The 25,380-nt window shown below is 42.2% G+C and overlaps 1 protein-coding gene across 1 annotated transcript in view; it reads left to right on the plus strand.

Annotated features, from left to right (window-relative positions):
- Nucleotides 1–25,380, plus strand: part of LOC116453781 (neural-cadherin-like) — a 53,786-nt gene that overhangs the window by 14,496 nt on the left and 13,910 nt on the right. The window contains exons 4-21 of the mRNA XM_032129580.1: nt 280–484; nt 884–995; nt 4,119–4,368; nt 5,299–5,441; nt 5,781–5,953; nt 6,327–6,495; nt 8,185–8,355; nt 11,664–11,836; nt 11,954–12,121; nt 13,015–13,264; nt 14,484–14,611; nt 15,812–15,998; nt 16,138–16,281; nt 17,930–18,213; nt 19,145–20,762; nt 22,606–22,699; nt 23,449–23,633; nt 24,210–24,442. Coding sequence (XP_031985471.1) covers nt 280–484; nt 884–995; nt 4,119–4,368; nt 5,299–5,441; nt 5,781–5,953; nt 6,327–6,495; nt 8,185–8,355; nt 11,664–11,836; nt 11,954–12,121; nt 13,015–13,264; nt 14,484–14,611; nt 15,812–15,998; nt 16,138–16,281; nt 17,930–18,213; nt 19,145–20,762; nt 22,606–22,699; nt 23,449–23,633; nt 24,210–24,442 — 4,687 coding nt within the window. The remainder of the gene's footprint in view (nt 1–279; nt 485–883; nt 996–4,118; nt 4,369–5,298; nt 5,442–5,780; nt 5,954–6,326; nt 6,496–8,184; nt 8,356–11,663; nt 11,837–11,953; nt 12,122–13,014; nt 13,265–14,483; nt 14,612–15,811; nt 15,999–16,137; nt 16,282–17,929; nt 18,214–19,144; nt 20,763–22,605; nt 22,700–23,448; nt 23,634–24,209; nt 24,443–25,380) is intronic.

Raw genomic sequence — 25,380 nt, forward strand, 5'->3', positions numbered from 1 at the left:
TCAAGTGTTTAGAAAGGTACAGTGGGAAAGAAAAAGACGTTTTAATGTTAGTGGGGGTTGAAATGGATTATTTCATCACTGCTATGTCAGTGAGTAAGTTTGGTGACAGAAGAGAGGGTAGATGGGCTCCCTCTAGCAAAAGGGGTTTCCAGTCTGAATTTAAAGCTGAGCCAAGCATTGACACCTTTCCTCATCCTCATCTTCCTCTCCTAGGTGCTGAGGAGGCAGCTTTTGTTGTTATTGTTTTGAAGCAAAGGGTTGTTCTCTCATTCTTTGCAGAGTAGCAGTTGTTGAGGCTGTTTCCTTCCAGAGCCAGCCTCTTTCCTACACTCTCCTGACGAACCCCTCTGGGCTCTTCCGGGTGAGGCAAGAGAGCGGAGAGCTCAGCCTGACCCACGCCGTGGACTACGAGAGTGAGCACCACCTCTATCACCTCTTACTGAAAGCCATGGAAGTTGAGAGCACTCTCAGCAGTGTGACTGAGGTACACGAATCACTTCACGTCCTACCCACGGTCTGCAGTCTTGTTACCTTGCTAGAGGGACCAGTTACACAGATGGACAGCCCAGGACACTCGTGAGGATGCTGGGCAGGGAGGAGGCCTTGTAGTACAGGCAGAAAGCTGGGCTCTGACCTGGGTTCAGATCTAGGCTCTGCAAATACCTCTTGTTACTACTTTTTGGATTTGCCTCCCATCTTGGGAGTGGAGAAGGAAATACTTCTCTGTGTTACAGGAGTAGTGTGAGAAAAATAGCATCAGAGGTGTAAGTAAGGATGGGAGAGCAGCAAAAGCACTGACTGCCACTGCAGTGTCCAGAAAGAGGTGCTTTTTTTGCAGAGTGCGGGAGCTAAAATCCACTCTCAGTGTGTCCTTTTGTCTCAGGTCATGGTCCATATCACTGATGAAAACGACTGTTCTCCTGAATTCCAGCGTTCCATTTACAGCAGAGACAACGTTCCCGAAACCATTCCTGTTGGCACATCTCTACTGCAAGGTGAGGACCATCCTGTTACCTTTCATTTCAGTCTTGCCACAGACCTGCTGGTTTGTTACCTGTTTGTGTTCTGGCCATGAGGAAGTGCCCTCTTCCACAGGCGCTGCCTCTGTAAGATGTGGATGGCAGCTTTCCTGGCCGTCTGTGGATGGCTTTTAGGTATTCTGGAAGTAGAGTTGTGAGTGTCTTCAGGTGAGGATCACTGTACTGTGCCCAAGGAGAGATCTTGTGGTATCCAAGGGCAGTTAAAGCAGCTGGTAGGAGGTGACTTAATGGATTGCCATGGCTTGTTTCCTTTAAATGTTGTCTTTTAACTCATACTGGTAACCTTTTTGTGTCCCAGAAGCAGCTGCAACTAGTTTTTCTTTTCTTATTGTGTTAAGAAAAAACAGGGCTTTTAAAAATAGGCAGCTATTTTTATCAAATAGACATTAATGCTGTATAACTGACTTGCAAAGTGCTAAAGGCAAAAAATTTGGGAAGCCTGTGAACTTACATTTATGGTTGTGGCTTACCAGTCATCATCCCAAGTTTGTTGCTTTTAACATGGCTATTTGTCACTTGCATATAAACCCTGAGTGCAGAGATGACATTTTTAGAGGCTAAAATAGTATCCTGTTGAAAGAGTTCAGGGGTGATGAACCCTGAGAAATGTGTATGTGCCAATGCAAGCGTTAGCAAAAAGACAACAATGTAAATTTCCCAAAATTGGAGCTGAACTCTGCAGGTTGCAGAGGTGATAAGATGCTTAGCTTTCCTTGTGCAAGGGGGCTGCAGGGCCTGCTTTCTCTAAACACTTGCTAAGAGAGTTCAGAGCTTGTCATACTTCATTTTTAGATTTAATGGCTCTTGGGAAGAAAGAAATTGCTCAGAATAATCAACTCCTAAAATTCCTAAGCATGCGATTTTCCTTAAAGAGGTGAATGTTCTTCTCTCCAGGAGACTTGTAAAGCTCATCAAAACTCCACTTGTGGGGGAAAAAATGTATGCCCCATGTCCAAGCAAGCAGAATGTCAAAGCCGTGCAATTGCATCCCATGTTGTTGTCTTGCCACATGGGGTAGATTTCAAGGGAAAGAGCCATCTTAGAAAAGAAAATGTGAGGTGGAAGTATAGTGACGATCAGTGGAAATGGTGTGTGAAGACTCACTTGCTGTAGAAGGGCTGAGCAGAGTTGTTAGTGGCTGTAAGGGAGCTGTACCATGTGCAGGATGAGACCTGTGCCACCAACTGACTGCCAAAGCAAGTGTCATCTCAGGAAATAAAAAAGGCAAACAGCTCTACAAACGCTGTAGTTCCTTAAGGGGTGGGATGTTGCAGCCTCAGAATGACCCACAAACAAAAATAAATGTGAATATGAGACAGGCTTTGCCATTCTGAGCATGCCTGTAGCTGTTGATGGCAGTGAAAAAGGTAGCGTGATACATGCTTTTGTTAAAACTGTTGATTATGTGAATGTAGATTTCAGTTATCAGCCACTTTTATTTTAGCACACTCAAAGTCTGAAGCGTGCAGAGTGCTCTCAGCAGGGCCCTCAGCCTTCAGCTGCATGTGCCAGCAGAGCAAGTCTTGGAGTTGTAGCTGGCAACACAGTCGGCTTTTGAGCCAGAGGTAGCTTGCACTAAGCTAGCTCGGAACATGTGCAAGGCCAGCACAGAGCTGCTTGTGGCTGCCATATGATCCTTAAAATATCGTTTGCAATGCACACCAGTTTCAAGGACAGAATGAAATGGAGGGGAATAGAATTCCCTGTTGCTATTGGGAAGTAAGGCCTGTTACTGTCATGTACAGGTAAGCGCCCCATTCCCTATTTGCCTGAAAACTTCTGGGGCAAAGAAGCGTATCATTAAGCAAAGAGAATGTATTTTTGTGAGTGGTTACAATAGCTCACTAGTGACTGTAGATTAAATCAGAATTTTTCAAATCAAATATGTTTTTCACATTCTGCATGCCTTTCTAAAAACAATACTTAACCACTATATTTCACAGATTTAAATCACTGTCATTTTAGTCTTTGAGTTTTTAATATATTTTGTCTCTTAGTATAACAAGAGAGTGATTAACTTTAAATCCCCTTAATTTTGTAGTCCATAACACACACAAATGTTTATTCACAGTGGGTTTTGGAGAGATTTTAAACAAAATGTTACAACCAATCTAACTATCCTTGTAAACAAAGATGAATAACTTTCCACAGGCAGATGTAGTGGAAATTTTTTGCAACTAAGTAGAACAGTTTTTCAGTGTAGTTTTGAAATCATTCTCTGCTCCTTTCCTATTTTGAGTTAATATTCAGATAGGGATGGGTTGTTTCCACCACCCCTCTGTGGATGATGCTGCAGCTGTTTGCTGGAGTGTCCATGCACTGCAGTCACTATTCTGCTTCCAGAAGGCTGTGTGCTACCACAGTGGCTACATCTGGATCCTGTTGGTAGAATAAGGAGTTTGTTTATTACCAGTGTGGGTATGATGTGAAGCCTCATTGTTTGGCTAGAAAAATTGCAAGGTAATTGGAGAGGTGAGCTTCCTCTCTTAAAAATCACTTTTGATGCTATGCTGTGAGCTCCAGGTCTCTGTTGTGCAGGTTTGCTGCTTCTGAGCAGATGGATCACTCAACATACTGAATAAACTCTTACTGGGAAGGAATGTTTGATCACTCTTTGTACCTTGAAGCACCAGGTAATTAAAAAGTATATAACTTGCTGGGAGCTAATTAAATTTGAACATGGCATTCCTGGAAAGAGTGAGGAACCAGTTTATGACTGATAACGTTCAACCAATGTGCATACTAATTATGTGCTAATTACCAGTGTTGAGTGCTATTTGTACAAAGCATTTTGTGCAGTATTGGGATCACAGCTCTCTTGCAAATTCACCTGGTTGCGATCACTCAGGCTGGGTTGGAGCAGAGAGAAGAGTTGTTTCGACTTTTCACTCCCAGCCTCCTGCTAAGTTCCCAGACTCTAACTACAAAAAAAAAACGAAAAAACTTTTATGGATGAAACCGATTTAGGTGATGCCTGTTCTCAAAAACTAACAAAAAACCAGAGTTGACTTGTTAGGAAACAACATAATCAAACCTCCTTTGCAGTATGACTGTTCTGTTAAATATGTTCTCTAATAGTGCTTGCAACAGACTGCGACTCTGGCTCCAACTCTGAGATCTCTTACTTCATCCAGAGCACTGATTTTTCCATCACACGTCACGGGGTCATCAATTCTAACCAGAGGCTGAACTTTGAGCGAGCAAACCATATGTACGAGTTTGTGGTGATAGCTGTCGATAAAGGACATCCCCCTCGAACAGGGACGGCGTCCGTGCGCATCCGAATGGCCAATGTCAATGACGAGGCTCCTGTCTTCTCCCAGCCCGTGTAAGGCACCTTGAACACCTGCTTTGGTTTTAAAAGATGCTGTTCATACGTGTAACCTTACTAGCACTTGGCTAAATGGTCACTTGTTTAGTGCGACTGTAAGTACCAGTGAAATTGAAGGGTAATTTCTGTATAGAAAGGCTTTAGGAGTTGAACTTTCATTTCTAGATTGTATATTAAAAAAAATACATCAGTTGTGATACCAGTGTATTGACTTCATAGAGAGAGAACAGAATGAATCAAAGACCTGTCTATACAGGGGATGATTTTGACCGTATTGACTCATAGGTCTCAAAGTGATTATCCATGTATAAATAGATGACAGATAAATATGGTAGTTAGCAAACACTAAAACTTAATTTTAGCATCAACAGATTGAATTGTAAGCTAATTTCATGAGTCCCTGCTTGTTTAAGATGCCTTTTTTCTTTCCTGTCCCTGATCAATACGATTTCTATTCTTTGCACAATTTTGAAGTATGAACATGTTTTAAATACAAAACATACATATATTTATTTACAAAATTAAATACTTTTTTACATTCACCTCTGTAGTATCTGATGCTTTCCATTAATATATAGGGACATCAGAAACACTGCTTGGCAGATACTAGTCCTTTTTCTCAACTTTAGGAGATATATGATCCTGTTTTACAGTACAATGTATTATGGTGCATATTATTATGCTCCAAAAAGATCCTTTGAAATTATGCATACCAAAAGCACAGCATTACAATCCTAAAATAAGTACCCTATGCTGAACAAAGAAGACCAAAGTCCTGTTTTAAACCAATGGAAGATTCCATGGTTGCGTGCCCAAAGCTTTAAAACAAAAACATCCATAATGAATTCATAATCTTGCCTGATGGTTAACATGGTGATGGTTATTCTGGTACTTTGTATGCTGCCATTGCTCCCTTATGTCCATCAGCTACAGGACTTTCCTTTCGGAAGATGCTGGTCCCAGCACCTTGGTGGCTACTGTTCGGGCAGAGGACCCTGACGGAGATGGGCTACTTTATCTGATTACAGGAGGCAATGAGGAGGGCAACTTTGAGCTGGATAGCCAGAAAGGTAAGGTTTTAGAACACAGTTATTCACTGTCTAATCTTTACTGACCCTGCTCCACTTGTATGTCAAAAACCATAAGAAAGCACCATATCTATATAATCTGCAAACGGGGGTGCTTTGTATCAGTGAGGATTAGTTTTTTGATATGATGGTTGTTCTTCAACTATCAGCCACAACTTGGGATCCTGGTCCAAGGCTGTGCAGACTAAGATGTCAGATTCCTGTGCTTTGCAACCAAAATACAAACTGAGCCAGCAATACAGTGACAGAGAAATGTGATGCTCACTTGATGTTGTGGTTTACACAGTAAATTAACATGACACTTTATGCTTCCAAATTCAGGTATCATTAAACTCCGCAGAAACCCACCGCCCAGCCTGAAAGGGCCACAGTACACCCTGAATGTCACTGCGATAGATGACAATGCCTCAGGGGGACCCACTCCTCTCAGCAGTTTTGCTGAGGTTATTGTAGGAGTTAACGACGTTAATAACAACAAGCCTGTCTTTAGAGAGGTAAGATGTCTTTCTGCAGATATTCTTGATGTCTTTCTGCAGATATTCTTTTCCCATCTAGGCTGTAACTGGGGTTATAGAGTCTCCATGCTACTGGTGATTGCTGGTGGGCTGAAGGGTCTGTGTGTGCAGAGCAGAATGAACTTGTAAGTGGACAGTAGTCAGCTTTCTCCATACGGGAAATGTAAAGTCTTCATTCTCCTTTTTCCTTCCTCTCCCTTAGAGATTGATTTCTTTGTGTGCATAAGTAATAGTAGTGATTTTCTTACAAGCTTTTCTCAGACCTGCTGGAAAAAATATTGACACTATTGACACTGCAAATTCACGTGACTCTGTGTAATATTTAGGGTCGGATGTTTGGGTGTATTTTTAGTGTGCTTACTACAGTGGCAGCACCTGGGTTCTGGAGAATCAGCCTCCAGGCACGCACGTGCTACAGGTAGAAGCCTATGATGCAGACCTCGGCATCAATGGAGAGGTGAAGTATGGGCTCATGCACCGAGATGGAGCTTCCCTAGGCTTCAGCATTGACCCAGACACAGGTCAGTAGCTTCAGATTACTGAGGAAAAATGACAATGACATTGTATTGTAATGAAAATGCTGCTGTATCAGTGTGTCCATGTGGGCTCATGCTTTAACAATGTAACTGCAGGGTTAGCTGTGACAGTTTATAGAATAAACACTGGAAAATGCTCAGGGTATGTAGATAGCCATACACATAGATTAGAATAAATGAAGGTTGTAGGGATTCAGATCATAGAAGCAATAGAATGGTTTGGGTTGGAAGAGACTTGAAACATCATCTAGTTCAAACAGCCCTGCTGTGGGCAGGGACACCTCCACTAGACCAGGTTGCTCAATGCCCCATCCAACCTGGCCTTGAGCACTTCCAGGGATGGGGCATCCACAGCTTCCCTGGGCAACTTGTGTTGAGCAGTGTCTTACCACCCTCACAGTAAAGAATTTCTTCCTGATCTAAAGCTGTTGTCCCTCAGTTTAAAGCCATTACCACTTGTCCTATAACTACATGCCTACAGACGCTCTCCAGCTCTTGTGTAGGCTGCCTTTAGGTACTGGAAGGTGCTGTGAGGTCTTCCTGGAACTTTCTCTTCTCCAGGCTGAAAAATCCCAACTCAGTCTGTCTTCACAGGAGAGGTGTTTCAACCCTCTGATCATCTTCATATCCCTCCTCTGGATTCACTTCAACAGATCCACATCCTTATACTGGGGGCCCCAAATGCAAATTAAACAGGAAAACGAACCCCTGTACAATAAGAAGATAAAATTGTGTTCTGTATCACCTTCCTATTTGGATCAAGGGTAGCTATAAAAATGCAGAGCAGAAAGTGTGATTTTTACAGGTTAAGTTTATTCTTCCCTACAATGTGGCCACAGTTTATTTCTCATCTCATGCACAAATAGGAGATCCAGTGCACTGCAGGCAAAACCCTCATACCAGAATAGGGCAAAGATATCTTCATGTATGATTTATTTCAAATTAAGATGTTATATAGTTGTTGATGTTTCTATAGTCAAAACAGGAAAAAGGGATATTGCTATGTCTGGGACTGTGCAGGAGACTGGAAGGGACTACAACAGAGCTGACGAACTCTGAGCATAGTAGAGAAATAGGTCTAGAAGTGGCCTCAAGAAGGCCAGTTTAAAATCTGCTAACCAGAAGAAAATAGCTGAGGCGGGGAGAGACTTGATTAGTACAGACGAAAACCCAAAGATTTGAAGAAAATTGTTTGATTTATCCACTGTAAGTTTTTACCCAATTTTAATCTGTTGAATGAGGCAACCTCCATCTCCTGTAGTAGAAGTTACTTTGGTCACATCACTGGTGTCTTCTGTGGTGTCACTCTTCCTCAAAGTAATAATAAGCTGATTCAGTTACTTGGAATACCACTGGAGTAAACCTAGAGAGGCCCTTCAATAAGGAGAAAGTCCTTCTGTGCTCCATAAGCGATGAGATAACAAGGTACTCAGACTGAGCTTCTTATCAGGGCAGCAGGAAAAAAGCAGCATGTGACATACGAGGAGAGGAGAGAGGGGAGACCTGGAGTTGGTCTAGTCCAAGACATGCATTGCAGGGGCGGTGAGGACCAGCCTTGACGATTGTGTAGCATGTGGTCAGAGCTCCCTTTTGCACAGGAGATGTGCAGATTCCTCTCTGCAAATTCAGTCCTGAGGCTGTGACACGCAGAACAGGAGGTGTCTATGTTTCCAGGAGTCATCACCACCACGCAGACTTTCGACCGGGAGCAGCAGAGGGAATACACACTGTCTGTTACTGCCACTGACCAGGCGCAGGAGCCGCTGATCGGCGTGTGCCAGGTCACCGTCCTCATCGCCGATGTCAACGACAACGATCCCAAGTTTGAGAACAGTCGCTATCAGTGTGAGTGTTACTTAACTGCCTGTCCCAGTACTGACACATGAACCTGGTTAGAAGGTTATTCCTTGTAACAATGGTCAGTTCTTTAGGTGACCAATCTTCCTTTTTTGCCCACTAAGCCAATTACTGTTTAACTCATCATCAGGAGAAATGTGCAGAATTAACCAGTCCTCTTTAGTCATTGCAGTTCTCTTAAAAACATTGACATCCTTCACTGCTACAGATGAGGCTGATCTGATCCCTTCTCTTTGCAGTTTTCTCTGCCCAGCTTTCTTCCACACTGAATTTTTATTTGATGTCCCAAAACAAAACATGACATCCTAGCTGGGAATTCATCAACCCTGACTAAAAGTACAATTGTCATCTGTGTCTCTGTAGCACAGCACCTCTGTTTGAATAGACTGAAGTGGCATTTATGTCTTGTCAAACAGCACAAAATCCTTGGTTTCTAGGCTGCCTTTGGCTGGGAGCCAATGCCTGCTGTATCTGTCCTGCTGAGCTAGCTTTTCCCATTTGCCCTGGTGACATTCCCTTTTTCATCCCCACATGATATGCTTTATATCAGTCTTTTGTTTAATTTGACTTGATGCTTCTCCAGTAGAATCCTGCATTTTGTTACACTTGGACTCTCTACATTTAATGTCATCCACAAGTCATGAGCATAATCTCTAATTGTTGGACTGGAACAGGTCCTTCCTGCATAATTGCCTGAAAATGGAAAAAAAAATTGTTGCTGATGCATCTGCCAACAACTTCATTTTAGAGTTTTTTGCCACTTGTGTGGAAATGTCATGCAGGGCAAAGCAGTGAACAATGCCTTATTAAAATGAAGATGGCTTATAAGTAAATCGTCTTTAACATCACAGAGGCCAGCACTTCAAAAGGATTCAAAAATAGGTTGGATGCTTATACTTTAGGACTTTAACGAGAAGTGAGCTGCTGGGAAATAGGCTAAAAATACATCCACACTTCAGAATTATGCCCAAGGACAGAAAGAAAATTGTGTTGCACCTTTTAAAGTATCTTGTAGTGACTAACTCTAAGTGCCAAATTGGTTAAAATGTGTAGATTTGGAATAGTGCTTTCTACAGTCCTACCAGTATCTTCTGCAAACCTGGCCAAAGCAGCACTGAGAAATGGAGTAGAAATGATCCCTCTGGAGAGAAATATTTTTGAGCAGAGCAGAAAAATCCCTGAGGTAAAGGTAATGTTTGTGCAAAGATGAACCTTTCTATTCTACCATCACACATGTCCTTCAGGTGAAACTGCCCAGGATTTTTGTTTTTCAAAAGCTGTGCAGCTGAGAGGTTGCATTTGTAATTGTGGTGGCTTCAGCACTTCTGAGGAACAGGCAGATTTTTTTCTTTTTTCATGAACACAGGGTACCAGCAAAAGTTCTGAAACAAAGGCAGCTCTTTGAGATGGCAAAACTGCAGATAATGAGGTCACGTTATGCCTAGCACTTTCCCAGCATCTCTACATAAGTAATCAATGCTTGAACGTCACAGAATTAAAAATAGCTTCTTCCCCAGATAAAGATCAAATGCCATTAGTTATAGGTCTCTATTCATCCTGGAAAGTGCTGGTTCTTTACTCTCAGCACTAGGATGTTTGTCAAATCCGTGATTTAGCCATGCATCTTATCATCTGCCTGCAAAACAGACATTAAAGAAATGCTTAACTCCCTGTGGTAGGGATGGTGCAGTAAATGTTAACGTTGTGTCAGCAGCAAGAAAAGCACACGAAATGAGAGAGTACAGCCCTTCCCTGCTTTTTTTCTTACAGTGCAATTTAACAGAATTTGACTAGTAAAGGCAGCATAAATACACACAAAAAGCATAAACACAAAAAAGGAGTATTTTACAGTGTTTTTAGCAATTAATTCAATTTTCATTAATCTGTCTTAGTGCTGGTAAATCTCTTTTGAGGTTAGCTTTGTCTATTACTGACACACCAAAGACATCCTGGACAATTAAATGACACAGGGATGAGTGAAGCCAATTAAATCTCAAATTATTGTTCATGGAGCAAGTGGTTGTTGTGGTTTAAAGTTGTACTGCTCCACTGCTACAGACTGTCGACATTAAGGGAGAAGACTAAGTCAGAAAACATGACCACTCCATAGGTAGTATGCAGTTCTGATTATCTTACCTCAAAAATGCTAAAGGAGATACATACATGGGAGATCAAAGATGTGAAATAGTTTCTGAACAAGACATGAATTAATAGACTGACTGGATTGCCTAAACCCAACTGCAACAGCCTTCCCACTGTCAGAGCCATTTTAATACACTGAGCTGATGGAACTTTAGTGCAAGGAAACAGCTCAAAAGTACAATCAGGCAAGCACACATAGCTACTTGGAAGAGGAATTGGGACTGAATGGCTGAGGACAGAGGGAAGAGCTGGACCAAAAATCGGTGCAATGTAAAGATGAGTGTGGAAGAAAGGCAGCTGACAGGGATGCGGCAGCTTCATACAGAGCTGTGCCTTGCAGAGTGAAGGGGAGCAGGAAATGACTGCTCATGATTTCCCCTCATTTTGTTGGTGTCCCTTCCAGAAACCAGGCTTTAGGAAGACCAAATTTATTACTCTTCTGTGCAGTAGGCTCTTCAAATGCCTGACTCTGCCACCAGATTTTTAGATCACAATTATCCAAGCAGGTTCAAAGAAGGATTGGTCTGTCTAGAACTATGGGCAGAAAGACACGACCTCTGTCACAGGTGTATCTCTGGGAACAGGGAGTGAAACCTAAGGAAAGGGATATACATAAAATTATCATTGCCCTTGCCCTGGATAGCTTCTCCAAAACACTGGGGTGTTGGAGGCATCTTCGCTGTGACCTGAGTCTTTATGCTTTGCAATTACCTAGTGCCTCCCGCTGGCAGTGCTGCCGGCACCACTCATATTCAAGATTAATTCAATTCACACAGAATTCCCTTTGATGCCAACCTGCTTTTATCATCAGCTGAGCCCAGCAGGCTGGGCTGTGATCCAAAGCAGTGGGCATGTGAGCAGCTGTGGGGTTTGCCAGCGCCACCGTGGAGAGGCACAAGTGCTGGCGGCAGCAGCGTCAGTAAATCTGCATCGCCAGCAGCTCACTTAACAACCCAGCATGGCAGGGGCGAGGGAAGGGGAAGCTAAAAGAGTACTATAGACACTGTTGGTGGCAATACTTTATAACCTGTCTCAGTACAGAAATGTTTAATCTCCCATGAAGGGAACAATGATGTTTTACAGGGATGTTTCTTTACACATACAGCCTGATAAACCAGAGCAGACCTGCTGATAATACCTTTGTCTTTTCAAAGACTTCCTTAGTGAAGACACTCCAGTGGGGACGAGCTTCCTCAGAGTTGCAGCTCACGACAGTGACCAGGGTGTGAATGCTGCTGTCACATACTCAATGTTAGAGCATCAACTGGAATACTTCCAGATCAACCCCAGCACAGGCTGGGTGTATGTGAATTGCCCGCTACCCCAGGTAATGTAGCTTGGAACAGAGCAACATCCCACCCTTCTAACCCATTGCAGAGGGTTAATTGCAATCTCGTGGTTTGTACAAAATGGTTTTCGAGCATCCTCTGTGTTTGTTTTGTAGACAATGCTCATTAGCCGCTATATTGTGGCGAGAGATGGCGGGAACAGAAGCAGCACCGTGGAGCTGACGGTGACTGTCACTACTGCACTGAGCCAGCCACCCCGGTGGGAGCAGAGCACATACTGGGTAACCATCCCCGAAAACACCATTCGTGACACCAAGATTGTGGTATGTTAGAAGCGTGATTACTTCCCTCCCTCTTCATTTCCACTTCTTCCTCTGTTGTGCTCTGTCTCTAAGCCAGAAGTACGCGGATGCCCGCTCTGCAGCCTTACTGCGTTGCACTGTTCCCTTGTGAGCCTTCACTGCTGAGTTTGTCAGGCGTACCTGCCACGGAATAGGCTGGCATTTCAGCTGGCAACAGTTTTCCCAGTGAATTCTTACATGAATGGCCCTCAAGGTGTGCTTCCACAGGAGCAAGACTTGTGCGCTGCCAGATCGGGAAATCCTTGAGTGTTCCCACCAAGAGCCGGCTCCTCACTCCTCCATCCTCAGTGGGCTGTGCTACCTGTTTGTGTTTTTCTTACAGCTTTTCTCCGTTTAGCATGGGAACATGGAGTGATATAGTTTGCTTTGGGCTCTTCCAACTCAAACCAATTCCTTTTTAACCCATACAGACTTAGTCTTTAAGGACAGTGCCTTCCATATATTGCCACATAATTCCTGCCTTTCTCCTCCTGCATGTAATATTTGAGCACTTGCAAACAATTTAGGGTTTGTTTTTATTTTCTGTAACTTTCTGGGTAAAATGTACAACTCAGTGGAGAAATGGTCTCCTTATGGATCAGTTTTGCTTTGGAAGGAGGAGAGAGAAGGGATTTCCTTTAGCTGTGCTGCAGTTCTGGCTTGGCACATTTACAGGCAGGTAGCATCAAACCTAGATATTGTAAAATAAAACTCAGCTCTGTAAACTGTTCCTATTTTGTCTGTTACCCGAGTCGTACAGGCATGTATGTTCTTGGAGAACATACATGTGTGCATGTTTCTGCCATCAAACTCAACACGTAACACTTGCAACCCCGAGCTTCATGAATATATGTGGTGGCTCTTTTCTTCTTCAGACCATCAAAGCCACATCCCCTCTTGGTGATCCCAGGGTTACGTATAATCTGGAGGAGGGTCAAGTTCCAGAGACTAACATGCCAGTTCGTTTCTATCTGAAGCCAAACAGAGCTGATGGATCTGCTTCTCTTCTAGTCGCTGAACCACTTGACTTTGAGACAACTAAGTTTTTCACCCTGACAGTCCGGGCACAAAACGTAGCAATGACTCCTTTAGCTTCCTTTGCCACTGTTTGTGTGAATGTAACAGGTAAGCTTTGCTGCTGTTCAGAACAATATTCTTGTTACTTTTAGTATAATGCCATGAATTAAGATAACAGCTATTAAATGCCAAGCCACCTCAGAATGCTTCGTACACTTCTATACTGTAAAAAGTTGTGCAGTCATTAAAAAGGTCTGAGACAATTCCTAAGTACAGCTATCAAATGTGGAGATGTGATAGTGCAAAATGCACTGTCTGAATGTTTAGGCAGCAGTAGTGCCTGGTTCTGTAAAGGTAATTAGAAAGATTTTCTTTCGAAAGGAAGAGAAATATAGTAAATGTTCCCAAGCTATTGAAAGGAGATGAGTATTACTGGAAATAGTCTGTGCTGTAGGAAGAGAAACAGCCCAGATAGGCTGGGTTTATGTTGGGTATCTGTTCAGGGTTTTTTGTTCCATTCAGAATTTTCCATTTCACGCTGAGATTTAAACTATAGAAATGAAAGGGTCCGTATGATAGGTGCAATTTTCAAAAATTTGATCCAACCCTCCTTATCATAGGATGTTTTCATAAGGTTCTGTTCCTGTAGATCCATATAAAACTATAAATCTGATATTAATCCCTGATTTTTGCAGGATTAGTGGAGTTACTTTTGCTGGGCAGACATTTAGATGAAAATATGAGTAAGTGAAGTCTCCAGCAAAAAAATTTGTCTTGCCCACCACCATGGAAATGAGAATGGGGTAGTAATTTGAAAGGGATTCCAACTTTCTTCCTTCACTTTATCACAGCACTGTCCTGTCTTTCACAATCTACCAATGCAAAACCCCTTCAGGCTGTAAAGCAGGGTCTGAACCTTGTTGGAGGTTATGGATCCTGTCCCCAAAGGTTTTTCCTATAGTGCAGTTATTGGTACTAGAATTTGGCAGAAACTTTATTCTGCTCACAAGAAAAAATCCTTTTAGAGTAACTTAGCTGTGGATGAAAGCCCTCCTGGTCCTGGCATTCATGGACTAAGTATCTCTCTGGTCAAATCATTAGCCAGTATCTCAGTTGAGATTAGGCCACTGTCTCTCAGTGTCTATAAAATGCCTCCTGACTGCTACCCCGAGAATGGGAAAACCCAAAGCAGAATTGCTTCTTGCTATAAACAATGTAAGTTCTTCCTCCAAGCAAAATACAACTGTGGGCGGGGGGAAACCCCCACAGGAGACAAAGAAATCTTTAAATATTTTCTTACCATGATCCTCATCACCTCCTTTTTCAGATGTCAATGATAATGTTCCATTCTTCATGTCTTCTAACTATGAGGTGTCCGTGCCAGAAGGAGCTGATGTTGGCACGTCGGTGGTTCAGGTGTTAGCTATGGACTTGGATTCCGGCCTACATGGAGAGGTTTGACCTTATGTCCAATTCTTTTCCTCACAATACTCAAGTTGTAGTATTGTAGTTAGTGAGAATGTGCAGTCAGCAGATGGCAGGGTAATGAGCCACCAGCACTTCTTACAGCACTTGTCAAGCATTTGTCTATCTTAGGCCTGATGTGCATAACATGGGATGCAGGCAGAGAAGATGCTCCTCTTGATCTCAGGGTCCTGCATCATGGCAGCTCGTCCTGATCCGGCAACCACAGCAAAGCACTGCTGCATGATTCTCAGGGTTGCTCCCATGACAAGACAAGTGGATGTGGCTGCAGGACATGTTTCCAAACTCTTGCCTCTTCAACTCAGTTTTTAATTGACCATCAGTGATTATTGTCAGTTATTAACAGCCGTTTAAATATGGTCTAACTATCATTGGTTTAACCAACATTTGACCATCATAGTAATAATGACCCAACCCTAGGAAAAAGCAGAATTCTGACAGAAATTACTCATTTTCTTTGCATTTTCCTGAGCCATTTCTAAAAATCCTACTAGCTCTTCTGTGAATAAACTCTAGCTAGTGGAGATCTGCTGTTCTGGAACTGTCATTTTGCAGCTTCTGACGAGCCACCTGTGTGGTAGAACAGCCTGGTGGTGCTTGTGGCATGACTTGGGGGTGGGGATGGAAATGGGGGTTTTTTCAGAGAACGAAGGGAAAATTATTAAAGGGAAAAATGTGAACAGCTTTCATTGGTGGGTGGAGGTTTTCATTTTTTCAGTCATGTTGAACAGGACCCAAATTATTAGCTTTTTTTTTTGTTTGTTTGTTTGTTTGGTTGGTTTTTTTTTTTTTGGTGATCAGAAGCACAGTGGGTTACTAGAAGGTGAGGAGACACCAGGGAAAATGCCAGTCCATACATTTTCTCTCCTGTTATTCATGATCTTTCCTAACTGCTCCTGCTGGCCACTGTTGGAGATAAGATAAGACCGCTGTTGGACTTGATGTGCCTTGATATCACTGGTACAGATGTTCTGTTTGAGAATTCTTCACTTTTAATATCAAAATGAACAAAATACTTAGAAAAATTATGTTCAGATGATTTGTCTTCCCTCAGAGTGTTGCTACTTTGCAGGCAGAACCAGGAGGCTACTGAGGAAGGGGCAGGTCACAACACTTGGACATACAAATGAAAATTGAAAAGGTAACCTCTTTTAACTATTTCCTTTTTAGGTTCACTACTTAATATTAAAAGATGCTAACAAGGATTACCAGTTCTTCACTATTGAACCTGAGACAGGAATTATTTCCACCCAGGCATCTTTTGACAGAGAGAAAAGAGCCTCTTACTTGATTGAAGTTCAGTCTCAGGACTCATCAGAATCTGCTAGACCTGGTGTTCACGGGCAAACCAACACAGGTAAAACTAAGAAGGAATTCTATATTGGGCTCTTTAACTTTCATAGGCTTGGCAGGTTATGTGAGCTGTTTGGAATAATACAAGGTATTCCACCTCTGCCATTTCTACTCTGCATGTTCCTCCTGCATCTCCTTCTTAGACACAGCCTACATAAGGATTTTTGTCAGCGATGTGAATGACAACTCTCCGGCATTTCCTCGGTCAGTGTATGAGGTCAGCATAGACGAGGACAGGGATGTTGGAAGTCCTGTTGTGACAGCAACAGCAGATGATCAAGATGAGGGTGAGTGGACCCTGCATGTCTTTTAAAGTCCTTTTAGTGTTAACATGTGCTTGTGTATAGGGCTACTTCCTTCATGGACAAACAATTCCGTGCATTCAGGAGACAATTACACATTTCAAGCATTTGAAAGTGAGGAGAGAAGTTTTGGGCACATGTGAACATTTTCTTTAGTTAGGTGCTCAGGTCTGTAGTGCAAAGGTTAAGATAGTTGGGAATCTCTTTGGGGCAGAATGAAATCACCTGGAATCACAACACTGATGTAACTTCACACTCACTCTTTCCTGAGCACATGCTTGCTTTTTGCTGACTCCTGTGCTTTCTGGATCTCCCTAGGAATCAGTTTTATTTACCACTATTGTAAGAAAATCAAAAGTGTGCTTTTTGGTGGGTTAGTGGGTTGAATATGCTTGTGTAATAATCTGACAAACAGTGAAAAATGTGGGATGACATGGCCAGAAATAAAATCAGGAAGAAAGGGAAAGTCAGACCTTCTGTTTGGCCTCACACTGATACCAGCTCTGATGGTGTGAAGCTGCCCCTACAGTGTGGTGAGAACAGGTGGGCTGAGCCAGTCCAACAGCATGTACCAGTCAGTCTCTGTCTTGCTTTTTTGCTACTTTCATGAGCTGGTCCAGCTCAACTTGCTCAAGAGAAACAAACCTATTGAATAAAAGAAGGCAAGCTGGTGACAGAGCCCAGATGAGAACCAGAGGGACGTGCTGCTGGGAGCAGGTGAGAGCTGGCCATTCCTTTCAGTGGCAGTGCTGCAATGCCTGTGCCTCTTAGTGCCCATGAGGGAGGTGTAAAGAGGCCATTTGAAACCAGCTGCTGCACTTGGGAGAATTTGACAAAAGCTACTAGCAAGTGATGCTCAAACTCTTGCTGCAAAGGCACTCAAGTCCTTCCAAGCACTAATGTTGAGCACAGTCTTTTCACTTTCTAGCTGTCCAAGTTGCTCTAGTCTTCTCATCTACAGCTGACTCACAACTTAAAAAGCTGAATGCTCTTTTTACTCCTAGCAGTTCACCTATTTAATTTGGGAAATGACTTTGTATACTGGAATGCAATGTCATGTATTTTTTAGCTTTCAAAATAAGCAAACAGGGAACACTAAACTATTTGTTGCTGTTCCTAAAAGTTTTGCAGCAATCAAACAACTGCTGTTGTGCAGGTGGAATGTTCTAAGATGAATTCTTGCTCAAAATAGAGGACATCTGTTATATTTTAGCACCACCCAGTGGTTTAAAAGAAGTTAAGGAATATTGGCATTTGAAATGAGAGGCTTAGGAAACATAGAGTAAAAGTAGCTTCTAGTATTTTCATAGTATGTCACTTTTTTATTATTGGCAAATGAATGCTCAGTAATTTCGAGGCACACAATTCCTCCATTATTAATCAACAGGCCCTTGTCCATGTCTGTAAATTATACTTGTAAATATAAATGCAGACCTAGCCTCCCATCTATCATACACAAACCCTTCAAATGACATACACGGATCATTCTGTGTGTGTTTCTATGCTTTACCTCACACACACACACTGTAACAGTCTGGGAAAATAAGGTGTCTCTTGGATACATGTCTCTTGTGCATATCTGGATTGAGCATTCATAGAGTGAACAGTCAACAATTGTTTCTTTCTCTTATAGGTGCAAATGCCAAACTAAGGTATCAGATCACTTCAGGAAATGTGAAGGGGGTTTTTGACGTGGAACCTGAGACTGGAACTGTCTTCATTGCTCAGCCTCTGGATTATGAACAAGAACAACATTATGAGCTCCAGCTTGTAGCTTCTGATGGAAAATGGGAAAACCACACTCTTATCATCATCAATGTTGTCAATAAGAACGATGAAGCACCAGTCTTCACTCAGAATGAATACCAGGGCAGTGTCTTGGAGGAGCTCACAGATCTGCCTGTACTTGTCCTAAAGGTAAAGCAGTTTCCATGAAGCAGAACAAAACCTGGCTTTGTGTTCAGATCAATCCCATCCATTCACACAAATCCAAAAGTAGTTTATTTTGGGTGGGTGAGGGCTGGTATTAGGACTTAGCTAGCAACTGTCTATAAAGAATAGAATAAAGCAAGCCTGCTAATTTTGCGTGGTGGACTTGCTCTCTTTACCAGCATAAATAACAGTTGGATTTGATGATCTTAAGGGTCTTTTCCAAACTGATTCTAAAATTATGTGATTCTAAATATAGAAAAATGTGATGACTTTCCTTTACAAAGAGGATTTGGCACATTTTTAGTAACTGTATAAGCACAGAATGGTTGGCATGTGTACTTCATGCATGTAATGGTTAAATTTATACTACCAAATAAACATTACCAGAAATTGTTCTTTGACTCCAGCTCAGTCATCTTCACTGTTTTGTTGTTAGAGCAGTAGGCCCAACTAGCAATCTCCCAAACAATCCCTGGATGCAAATCAGTATCTGGGATTTCTCTCTGGCCTGTGCTGATCATCAGCTTGGATGTATGGCCTGTTTTCACAGCATTCTGTTCACTCAGAGAGGATCAGCCTGTGCTTGCCTTTGTGTTCCAGCTCCAAAGAATTTCACAAGAAATATTTGCTCAGCAGGACTGTTATTATTTTCACTTGATTCTTCCTACAGTTTTTTCCTTTTTCCAAAGTATACTGGGAAGTAGAATATATTAGTCTGTCAAAACGTCCTCTTTGTTTCTCTAGGCTGTGCATGATGTTTATTGAAAGAGTACTTAAATGACTCAAACCAATAGACACTTGCTGTTAAAATGCATGCTGTTCATTTAGCCTGCACTGTATCAGCTGCCATCAATAAGAGAACAGTGATTTCCCCTTTTCTTTGACATAAACACTTGCCTGCTCTGCCTTGTTCCAGGTTTCTGCAACAGATCCAGACCAGGCGGCAGATCAAAATGCCATTATCTATTCCCTGCATGGGCAGGGGGCCAGCAGCGAATTCAGCATCAATGAGAACACAGGTGAGATCAGCGCACATAAAAGGTTAGACCGTGAGAAGCGATCAACGTGGCGCTTTCTCGTTCTTGCAACGGATGAGGGCGGAGAGGGACTGACCGGCTTTGCAGATGTGATCATAGAAGTGAGGGACGTGAATGACAATGCACCCCTTTTCCTCTGTGTGTCGGATGGCTGCTTCACAGGCCACATCCCCGAGGACTCTCCGGCTGACACGCCTATCATGGAAATGACAGCAGTGGACCTTGATGACCCAAAAGCTGGTGTAAATGCTGTGCTAACATACAGCATCATTCAGAATGTCAAAAACAAAATTAATTTGAACTTGTTCTCAATTGATTCAGTTAGTGGCACCATCTCTACGGTGCTTGGGTCCCTGGATCGGGAGAAGGAAGACAAGTACCTAGTGGTGGTTGAGGCCAGAGATGGAGGAGGGTTCACTGGGACAGGCACCGCCACTATTTTGGTGACTGACGTAAATGATCATGCTCCAGTCTTCCTGCAAAGGATTTACACAGCATTTGTCTCTGAGAATGCAAGTATTAACTCTGAGGTGGTGGTGGTGTCTGCTGTGGACAGAGATGAGGGAGAAAATGCCATGATGACATTCAGCATCATTGATGGGGACAATGACCACAAGTTCTCCATAGAGACAGATGAAGTCAACAACTGTGGGTTTATCCGACTACGCAAACGGATTGACTTTGAGAAGCCTCATGAGAGGGTATTCAATTTGACTGTGAAAGCAGAGGACATGGATTTCTTCAGCATCGCTCACTGTGTGATCTATGTGGAGGACTCGAATGATCATGCTCCTGTCTTCTATCCTCAGTTCTATGAAGTGGCTGCACTGGGGGAGGATGTACCAGTTGGCACCAAAGTTATTCAGGTTTCTGCTGTTGACTTGGACTCTGGCCTGAATGGAAGGTTTTCGTTCCATCTGCTAAACAAGTCTGATCCAAGTGGGCAGTTCTCTTTGGCTAGTGATGGATGGCTGATGGTTGCAGGATTGCTGGATCATGAGACAGTGACACAGTACCAACTCATTGTCATTGCCACTGATATGGGGCAGCCCCCTCTGACTGGCAGTGCCACTGTTTCTGTGACTCTGCAGGATGTAAATGACAATGGGCCAGAGTTTGAGGCACATTATAACCCAGTGGTCTGGGAAAACACAGCATCTCCACAGGTTGTCCAAATGAATGAGACCTCCACACTGCTGTACGCCAAGGACCGAGACACTGCTGCGAATGGAGCACCTTTCTCCTTTCGCCTTCTCAGTGATTTCGATGGCCTGAGCAGCTTCAGCTTGCAGGACTTCCACAACGGAAGTGCCATGCTCACCGCACTGCATACCTTTGACAGGGAAGTGCACAAGGCGTTCTACCTGCCCATCCTGATCACAGACAGTGGGATCCCACCCATGAGCTCCACCAACACACTAACCGTGAACATCGGGGACCAAAATGACCACCCGCATTCTGCTGGCTACATGGAATGTCTCATTTACAGCTACGATGGTAAATCTCTCCCTGATGTTTGCTTCCAAGTGTGACATAAGGTCAAAAGAGGCAGCTGTGAGTTTCACAGGAGGACTCTGTCCTGTTCCACGTAAGCTGTTAGTAAAGGTGCTGCTGAAGTTTGCTTAAACCCCAACAGAGAGCAGTAGGTATGTGGGGCACAGGACTCTGGGCCACTTGATTTGTGGAAGAAAGTGAGTCAGCCTTGAAGAAAGAGCATAACTGGCTGCATTTCTTGTCACCTTTCTATCAAAGTTGAGTAATGATCTCTTGGTTTTAGATACAGTTTTTCAGCAGCATTAACATTTCAGGGGAAAAAAAGTTGCTGAAGTTCATAATGATGCTGAGAACCTTCTTTCTCCTCCTTAAACCTTTTTCCATCTCCAGACTGAATTGAGTTTTAGTGAATACACTCAAGCTGAACTCATATGTAAACTGCTGAAACATTAATCTAAATCTTCAGCTGACAAATACTGTTATGGGGGAATTTTCTGTGAATGCTGGCTGCAGGCAGTGTGAGAGCAGCCGTCTTTCCCTTCTAGCTTTAGAAATCAGGCAGCAGGATTCTTGATCTGCTTCCCCCCATAATGACCCCAACAGCAAAATAAACCACACAGCTAAAAAGATTTTGGGATGCTTGCATCCACGTTGGCTCGGGGCATTCCTTCCTCTTCTACTCTGCTCCGTGTCCTACAGTTTTGATAGCACATTAAACAGATTGTTTGTTGTGGGCACACTAGGAACTACTTCTGAGTAGATGCTGTTCACATTTATTTGTACTGAAATGTTCTGCCTGTTGCATGATTAGTCAAGTTCAGCTTATTGTTAATTTGAATAGAATTGTTTCTATTTGCTGAGAAACTCTGCCTGTAGCTTAAATACCAAACATTTTCATTAAGCCTGAATTCCATTTTCATTGTATCTTTTAAATCATTGGTACTTTGGTTAACTTCTGGGAGGGACTATTCAAGACCTCAGATCTTTGATTAATTAAAATATAAAGGAGAGACAGAATCAGAAGGCTACCATCACATTGTATATTATATTCATATACTGTGGGAATCAAACACCAGGGCATCCTGTATACTGTCTCCTGCAAAATACCCAGTGAATGTTGCCACGGTTGCCAGAGAGGTACAGTTTTCTCTCCTTGCATTCAATTCCTCAGGGTTTGTGCCGTTCCTTGTCACAAGGTGAAGTCCCACATTTATCCTCTTTGTGTATCCTTGATACTTTACACAGTAGATCTATAAATTCAGATACTTATGGACCTTTCCTTCAGAAATAAGTTTTGTAAATCCAGAAAATACTAATTTGTGAGTTTCGCTGAGAGGATACAAAAGCAGCAGAATACATGCTGCTTTCCATCTCACCCCAAAGTCCCACCATTTACTCAAAATAAGCCTGGTTACTGTATTTTGGACATCCTCTCTATCTTGCTGTAATTTCTATCTTGCTGTAATTGCTATTGGGTTTTGCCCTTTATAACCCAGTCTGCATTTTGGTTGTTTATCCTGCCGAACACCAATCCCTGTCTAAACCACATCGTAAGTTGGTTGGATAATGCAGGTAAAATAGTGAAAATTTTCAAAGGTGGCTTTTCTTTTTCCTTCCCATTGCTTTTCATTGCAACCACCTGTAGAATTAAATCTATGTGGCCAAACAGCAAACATCTGATAAGCAAGGCACCATGTGGCATTTGCAAACTGGTGCACATCTCTGGAGGACTACCACAACTATTTTTGTAGAGTTCTTAGGCTTACAACACATGTGCTTAGACCAGTACGTGTTTGTGTTCATGTGAGAGGTCTGACTGTGCCACTTGTGTGCTGTGTTGTTCTAGGTATTCTCCCCACAACTGTACTGGGCCAGGTCAGTGCCCCTGATGCTGATGACTGGGATCACAAAATCTACCATTTTGAAGGGAAAACATCAAGGTATTTGGAGAGAAAAATGGGAGTTGTGTAAATTTTATGGGAAAATTGACCACACACAAAATCATAGCAAGTATTTACACTGACTTTTTTTTGAAAACAAGACTGCAAAAGCATTTTGTTGGTTAGACACTTCTGTGTGTAGATCTCCAAAAGCCCTTCTGAGTGTGAGACTGCAGTAAATAACACTGCCTGCCAAACCAGTATGCTTCCCATTGCCTCATGGGCCAGAATTCTAAATTCCTGTTTACAGTCATACCCATAATCTGTATCAGTGAGCCGCTACAGAAATAATACCCACAAACTTCCAGATTCCTCCATACAAGCTCCTGGTGTTTCCATGTCACCACTAGTTTTAAGACCTTATACTGGATGTGTAGACTTGGGAGTGTCTGGATTGTGACTGGGGCTGAGATGTACGTGTGCCACTCAGAGGTTTTGACAGAGGTGTCACTCTCAGTGAATGTATCTACACTAGGAGTTTGCACTGTTTCCAAAGCTATGGCTATTGCAGCCTTTGTCTTCCTACACAGCAGCAGGAAGAAACCTTCATGGTATACTGGTGAAGAGTCATTAGGAGCCAACAGGGGGCAATGTAAAAAAGTTCTGTTCCGCTCTGTTCCTTCTTGAGGGAAGACATCTGCTTTCTTTGATAAGTAGAAGGTGGTTCAGAAAAACCATCAGTGATGATAATTCAGTACTTAGCTTTTGAACTTCTCATAGCTTGTTCCTTGGCTTAACTCTTATTACAGGTACTTTATCCTTAATGATAACTCAGGTTTGCTGACTATTAAAGAAGGAACTCCACCAGGAACATACAACATAAGAGTTAGAGTCATTGACGGAGTCTGGCCAGATGTTATCTCGACTGCAAAGGTTATCGTGAAGGATATCAAAGATGATGCCCTCCATAATGCTGGTTCTGTACGAATAAAAGGTAAGCAATGTGCTCAAGTATGGTCTATGTCTTTAATGTTACTGCTGTGATACTTATAATTCTGCTTAGAATGCTCTTAGATGTGTTGGAGAATTAATAGCTTTCTCGGTAAGTGTTTGAAAATGCATCTTTGCACATTCCTCTGATGCTGCATGTGAAAGAACATGTATGGAGAAAAAAAAGCAAGAAAAAGTTTGTCTGATTTCTACATCAACTTTTAAAAACCCCAGAAACTTGTATTTCAGAAGAAAACTTTCATTCGAACAAGCGTCTGCTTGAAATTCATCAAATTCTTTCAGCCTTTGTGAAAAAAGTAAAATCTTCTTAAACATGTTTCTGATTTTAAAAAATAATTTTTAAAAAATCAGAAATTAATAAAAGTCTACTAGATTCAGAACACACATGCTTAGCAGAAGCAAGCACAGAAAATTTCAGAGCCTAAAAATGAAAATACTCCTGAATTTGCAGATGAGTCCATTTTCTCCAACCTTAATATTTATGCTGTGATGCTCCTCTCTTCTATTGCTACAACAGTTGCAAGAAATATGTGTGTCAAGTTATCAACTTCTATTACAGGTACCACACCAGAGGAGTTCATATCCCAATCCCCTGAAAAACAAAGTAAATACTACCAGATGAAGAAGCTGCTTTCAGAAATTCTCTCAGTTCAACTGGAAAATGTTCACATTTTCAGTGTACTGAATAGCCCAAGTCCAACCCAAGGGATTGATGTTTGGTTTGCAGTTTATGGTCCACCTTATTATAAAGCAGAAAAACTTAATGGCAATGTAGCAGCTTCTAGAGCATGGGTAAGTGTCCATCCTGTATATGAAACCTCAGCATCTTCTTGTTGTGTCTATTCAGGTAATGCCCATTACCTAGTGAATGTGAACAATCAGAAAGATTGAGGGAGTAATGTGTGAGGAAAATAGATAGTTCTAATCAGTAAAATCAAAAAATCCTTTTGCACTTATACTAAAAGTTTCAGATAGGAATGTTTTGGAAGCCAGATTCTAAATACATATGAAGTCACCTAAACACAACATGCTTTTAGGACTGTGAACATGTTTTTCCTATTGAAAAGACTGTAAAACTCTGTATAAAGAATGTGTTTGGTTGTTGCCTTTCTACATGATGCCTTAATGTTTTAATTTTTGGTTCTCTAGTTAAAACTCAGAAACCAGTCAAACGTTTCAAGTTTCTAAACTTAAGAGAGCAAAGCAGTAAAAGAGCCACTCTTCAGTAGAAACCCAGATTGAAAATGTGTGTTTTAAATTTAGTAAAGTTCCTTCCCCTCTTGCAAAAAAAACCCCAAAACATTGAGAAGAGTTAAATTATTTGCTCTGTTGGAAACATATTATTGCAGAGCTGTACCAACTCCTTCTCGCCAGAAAAGCTATTTCTTCACTATCTGATGACAATTCCCAGTATCTTTAAGTCAGAAGTTCAAATTAAAAATATAGTTCGGATGCTGTGTAAATAATGCATCAGAAGCATTAGTGATAAAACTTTATCCACTCAGTCTCTAATGAATATTGACAGTATTTTTGCCCTCAAAATGCTTATTCAAGCTGTAATTGACTTACACCTTGGCACTAATAGATGCCAGATTGAGCTGCCTTTGGTGGTATAGGGTGAGGTAGACATTGGAAGGAATTGGCACAGCAGCCAGTTTTGAAAAGAAGTAAGACTTGGGCTTTTCATTGCTGTCATCGGTGAACTTTGTGGAAAAGTCTGGTGAATGCAA

The sequence above is a fragment of the Corvus moneduloides genome, chromosome 1, assembly GCF_009650955.1.
Source record: "Corvus moneduloides isolate bCorMon1 chromosome 1, bCorMon1.pri, whole genome shotgun sequence".
Taxonomy (NCBI): Eukaryota; Metazoa; Chordata; class Aves; order Passeriformes; family Corvidae; genus Corvus; species Corvus moneduloides.